The sequence below is a fragment of the Gallus gallus genome, chromosome 26 (genome assembly GCF_016699485.2).
Source record: "Gallus gallus isolate bGalGal1 chromosome 26, bGalGal1.mat.broiler.GRCg7b, whole genome shotgun sequence".
Lineage (NCBI taxonomy): Eukaryota > Metazoa > Chordata > Aves > Galliformes > Phasianidae > Gallus > Gallus gallus.
The window spans coordinates 5,217,198-5,221,680 of record NC_052557.1 but is presented as its reverse complement, the minus strand read 5'-3'; the positions used below and the strand labels follow the sequence as shown (position 1 = coordinate 5,221,680).

The 4,483-nt window shown below is 55.9% G+C and overlaps 1 protein-coding gene across 5 annotated transcripts; it reads right to left on the bottom strand.

The window, feature by feature from the left end:
* Window positions 1–203: 203 nt before the first annotated feature.
* Window positions 204–3,657, bottom strand: OPTC (opticin). 5 transcript variants are annotated; one of them, XM_015298880.4, is made up of 7 exons: window positions 3,512–3,657; window positions 2,837–3,093; window positions 2,272–2,416; window positions 1,228–1,386; window positions 928–1,130; window positions 687–782; window positions 204–587 (listed from the first exon to the last, which is right to left on the bottom strand). In XM_015298880.4, the coding sequence occupies exons 2-7, from the start codon at window positions 3,077–3,079 to the stop codon at window positions 417–419; spliced, it is 1,017 nt and encodes a 338-aa protein (XP_015154366.2). In that variant the 5' UTR covers window positions 3,080–3,093; window positions 3,512–3,657; the 3' UTR covers window positions 204–416. The 5 variants fall into 5 exon arrangements, with proteins under 5 accessions (XP_015154366.2, XP_046760040.1, XP_015154367.2 ...); XM_046904084.1 differs by having other exon boundaries at window positions 3,540–3,657; XM_015298881.4 differs by having other exon boundaries at window positions 3,611–3,657.
* Between the last annotated feature and the right edge of the window lie 826 nt (window positions 3,658–4,483).

Genomic DNA, 4,483 nt, shown 5'->3' with positions numbered 1-4,483 from the left:
CAGGGGTCTTCCCAAGGTCACCAGGAGGGAGGGAACTGAGGAAGAATTGGGACACAGGGCAGTCCTTATCCTTGCATCCAGCACAGATCACAATGAAGATGCTGGGCTGGGTGAGAACTTTCCATTTTTCTCACTGTTCAGAAAAATAAAAATTAAAAAAAAAAAATTAAAAAGGATTAAAAAAAAAACAAAAACACTGAATGCATTTTTTAAAGTCTTCATTTTATTACAGCTGCCCACACCCGGCTCCGTTTGCCCCAGAACTGAGTTCATCCATGTGCAGACGCTCAGCTCACACTAAGGTTAAACACGTCTGCCTTAATCCCATGTTCTCCATTGAACAGTGGGAAACGAGAGAGTGCAGGTGGAGTGTCAGGGGCCTGGGGATGCTCCCCATTAGGGGCTGATGCTGGGGCTCAGAGGAAGTGCCCCGTGGGCAGGCGAGGCAGGCAGAAGTAGGCATTGGGGAAGAGGCTGAGGTTGATGGGGTTGCCATCGAGGCGGATGTCCTCCAGCGCCCTGCGGACGTGGCTCTGGTCCTGGCTGTTGCAAAACGTGTCCTCATGCATGGTCTGGATGTTGTTGTTCTGGAAGGGGAGAGAAAGGGAAAAATGGGATTTGGAAGTGTAGGGGAGCTGCGGGGGGCCCTGCAATGAGGGCTTGCTATGAAAAAGGAGATGTCTCACCTGGAGGTGCAGGGAGCGTAGGCTCTCTGGCAGGGGTGCAGGGATGTAGTCCAGCTGGTTATCGGACAGATGGAGAAATTGCAGCTGCGTGAGGTCCTGCAGGAAGAGAGGAGAGGTGAAGCTCCTTGCTCCCTGCTGCCAGCACTAGCCCTATCACCCCTTGCCATTAAGTTAAAACCATCCAGATGGATCTGTGGGTGCACGGCATGGCTCAGTGCACACCACCAGCTCCAGCACCTACCTGGAAAGCTTCAGGCCGGAGACCAGCACTGGGGATTCTGTTGAGACGGGCATCCAGCCTGACGATGCTGCGGGGCAGCTCGGGAAGCGCCGTCAGCCTGTTCTCAGGCAGGATGAGCTCCTGCAGGCTGGGGAGGAAACGGAAAGCGTCCACATCTGCCCAGGAGATGGAATTGCTTGTCAGGTCTATTCGCTTCAGTTTCTCTGATGGGAGAGGAGGGAGGGGGTGCGCAGGTCACACATCATCATCCGTCCTTGCAAAGCTGCCCCAGGGCCTGGCCCTTCCCTTGCTCCAACATACTCAGCCCCATGAAATCGCCGGCCCGGATGGCGCTGATGCGGTTGAAGCGGGCGTACAGGTAGGTGGTGTCAGGCGGCAGTGGCGGGATGTGCTCCAGGTCGGTGTCATCGCAGTACACAGAGGTTCTAATGCAGAGGCAGGGCAAGCAGCTGGGGACGCCTGGGGGGCAGAGAGGCAGCTCTGGGCACGGCATGGCACAGCATGGCTCAGAACAGCACATCACAGCTCGACATGGCATAGCATGGCATGGCACAGCATGGCTCGACATGGCATAGCATGGCACAGCTTGGCTGCTCCATCCTTCCTGAGCACCCCAACCAGCAGAGGAAGCACTAGCCAGAGGTGCTGCTAATAAATGAATTTGCTCAGGATCAGGTAGCTCCTATGGGAGAGGGGTAGATGCGGGGTTCCCAAGCACAGCAGAGTTGCAGCAGAGAGCACATAAGGCTCATTTGGACCCGTTATATTTTCTCACAGAAGGAAATGTGTCAAAAGAAAGCAAAAGAAAATAGTTTCGCATTGAGCAAAACACTTTACTCCACTGTGCAAGTAAGCTGGTCCCAGCAAGCTGGACAGAGGCAGCAGGAGGGGCAATGCTGGGTGCCCCCCATGCAGGCTTCCTCTCCTCTCCCCCAGGGCCAGCAGGCTTTACATCCATTAATGGGAGAGTTCAAAGCAGAAAGGCAACAATTTCCCTCTGTCTCCTCCTTAATTTGTCCCAGTCCAGAATGACAGAAAATGAATAAAGATATTTATCCCTCTCTACAGGATTTTAATTGTCGCTAATCTAATTGCTACTCTGTCCAACTCTCACAATGCCTGTGCTCATTAAGATGTTGCTGGTGTTTGCTGCAGCTCGTTTCTCAGAAATGTCTCGCTGCAGCACTCCTGCCTGCTGTGTGATAAGGCAAACCCCGGCACTCCTCCTCTCCTTGCTGCATGGGCAGAGCAAATAACTGCTGCTGTCTGCTGTTGGAAAAGAGTTTGCTCCTGGGCTGTATGGCTGCACTGGATGGAAATGAAACCCCGTTGGTCTGTGCTCACCCTGCGCAGTGCCGGGTCCCGGTGGTGCTGGGCGGATGGGGTTGGTGGTGTCCGGAGGCTGCAGCTTTGGTGTTGGAGCTGCTGTGGCCAGCTCTGGCAGAGACTCACGGTCCTTGGGGCGAGGAGCCAGAGTCCCAACCTCGATCTGCAAAACAGATGGGGCATGAGGGTCGAGCAAGTTCTCCCACTCCCCTCTGGGGCACTGGACAGCCCTCATAAGAAAGCCAGCTGCTCCTTCAGCAGCTCTCCTGGCTCTTCAGAATCTCCTCTCTATTACCCAGAGGGATGCAGATGCTTCCTCCTTGTCTTCCCCTGGTTCATCCTGCAGCAATACTCATCCAGGCAGGACACAAGGAAGCAGGAGAAGTTTGGGATTGGGTAAAGCCTTCCCAACAACAAAAGAAGGGGAAGAGCCACCAGGGCTTGTAGTGCAAGGGGCCGAGTCTGTTCTCCAGCCATAGCCCACGAGAACCAGCTGTGGTCCATAGCTTGGAGCAACCCCTGCCTCCTTCCCCAGGCTGCACCAGGGTGAACCCTGCCCTGTGTGCCCTCCTGTCCCCCTCACCTTCGGAGCCAGGTCACCGTAGTCGTAGAGCTCCTCATAGTTGTTCAGGTCCATGATGTCCCCGTAGTTGTCCAGAGTCACGTCATAGTTGTCCAGATCCAGGTTTTCATAGAGCACAAGGTCAGGTTTTAGCTTCTCCACCTTCTTCCTCTCCTTCTTGGCTGGGACAGCCCAGGCTGCTCCCAGACACAGGCTGGCGATGCCCACCCAGGCCAGAGTCTGCATCCTGTGCCCTAAAGCCATCTACCCTAAGATGCCTGCAAAGCGGTGAAAGCAAAGAGAAGGGCAGGAAGGCAGGATGAAAATGCTGGCCCCACTCTGCAGCCGTGCCAAGGACTGCAGCCTCTGTGGGGGATGAGCCTTTCTTTTCTTTTCAGCCCATTTCACGCCTGGCTGCACGGCTGTGCAGGAGAGGCCCCGAGCAGCCAGGCTACCCTCACTTTCCCAGCCCTCAGAAGATGATGAGGGGCTCAGGGAACCCCATGCTGCAGCACCACCCACTCCCAGCATAGCAAGCAGAGCAGTCTGGCACCCAGCAGCCCCCCAGCATAACTCTCCCATACAAACAACCCCATTCACTCTTGTCTGAGAATTCTGCTCCCTATTTTCTACTTTTCCTGCAGACCAAGCCATTACAAAAGCATAAAATCCTTTAGCCTCCTGTGCAATACCAACCCTCAGTGCTCCCAGGCCCACAGCTCACCCCAGCCCCACACGGGAGCCACTGGGCTCAGCACTGAAGAAGCAGAAAGAAAGAAGACAGCATGCACATACCCCTTTTCCCTCCTTGGCACAGAACTCTGCTCCCGTGGGCTGTTGCTGGCCTGGAAAGGGCTGCTGGGTTTTTAATGCCTGAAGAGGATGGATGGAGGGGCCTGGCACAGTTCCTGCCGGGGGGAGAGGTAAGATGTGGCCAATCAGACTGGCGGCCTCCAGCTGTCCCCAGTGCTCCACCGGGACCTTTCCTTGTCTCTATGGACAAGCCAGAGCCATGGTGGCTTTCCTCCAACTGCCTGGGTTTGTGTTGGGGCTGTGATGGATGGGATGAGACGGGATCAGGACCGTATTCTACTCCCTATGCACCCCAGGGATGATGGGGACATGCACTCCTTTTCAAAGAGGGCATAGTGGGCTGCCCCAGCCAGTCCAGATCCTACCAAGGCAAGGAGCAATTTCTACCTGTGGCTGTTTCATGGATGCAGGAGTGGCAGAGCATCACATGCAGCCTCCACTGCTGACTGGGTTTCCACCAGGGTGCAGTGAGCACCCCAGCCCTGGGGAGGGAGTGTGGGGACTCTTGCTCCCCAGCCTTTGGGGATCTTTGCTCAGCACATGCCCAGCAGCAGCCAGGTACCTTGTGACATCTGGCTCATCTGCCCCCCTCACTTTTCCCTTCTGCTCAGTCCCTCTGTGCAGTGCTGCTTTGGAAACTTGGAGCGGTCTGGAGAGAAGGAGCACGCACAGACTGGGGGCAGCACCACTCACCACCAGAGTAGGGTGGGAGATTTTCCCCCTCTCCTCTTCCACGCACCCATGTGTGCAGTGGAGCTGCTGGCTCCCTGCCACCTACAGCTCCCAGCCCTGCTGCATCCTCTGGGTGCTGGGGATGTGTCCTATGGGGCTGGGACACCCCAGGATGGGCTGGGT

Coding starts and splice junctions, on each gene's coding strand:
- OPTC (XM_015298880.4), bottom strand. CDS start 3,079: ATGGCTTTAGGGCACAGGATGCAGACTCTGGCCTGGGTGGGCATCGCC. Junction 1,131..1,227: donor CGGCGATTTCATGGGGCTGA/GTATGTTGGAGC, acceptor CTCTCCCATCAG/AGAAACTGAAGCGAATAGAC. Junction 588..686: donor TACGCTCCCTGCACCTCCAG/GTGAGACATCTC, acceptor CTCCCCTTCCAG/AACAACAACATCCAGACCAT.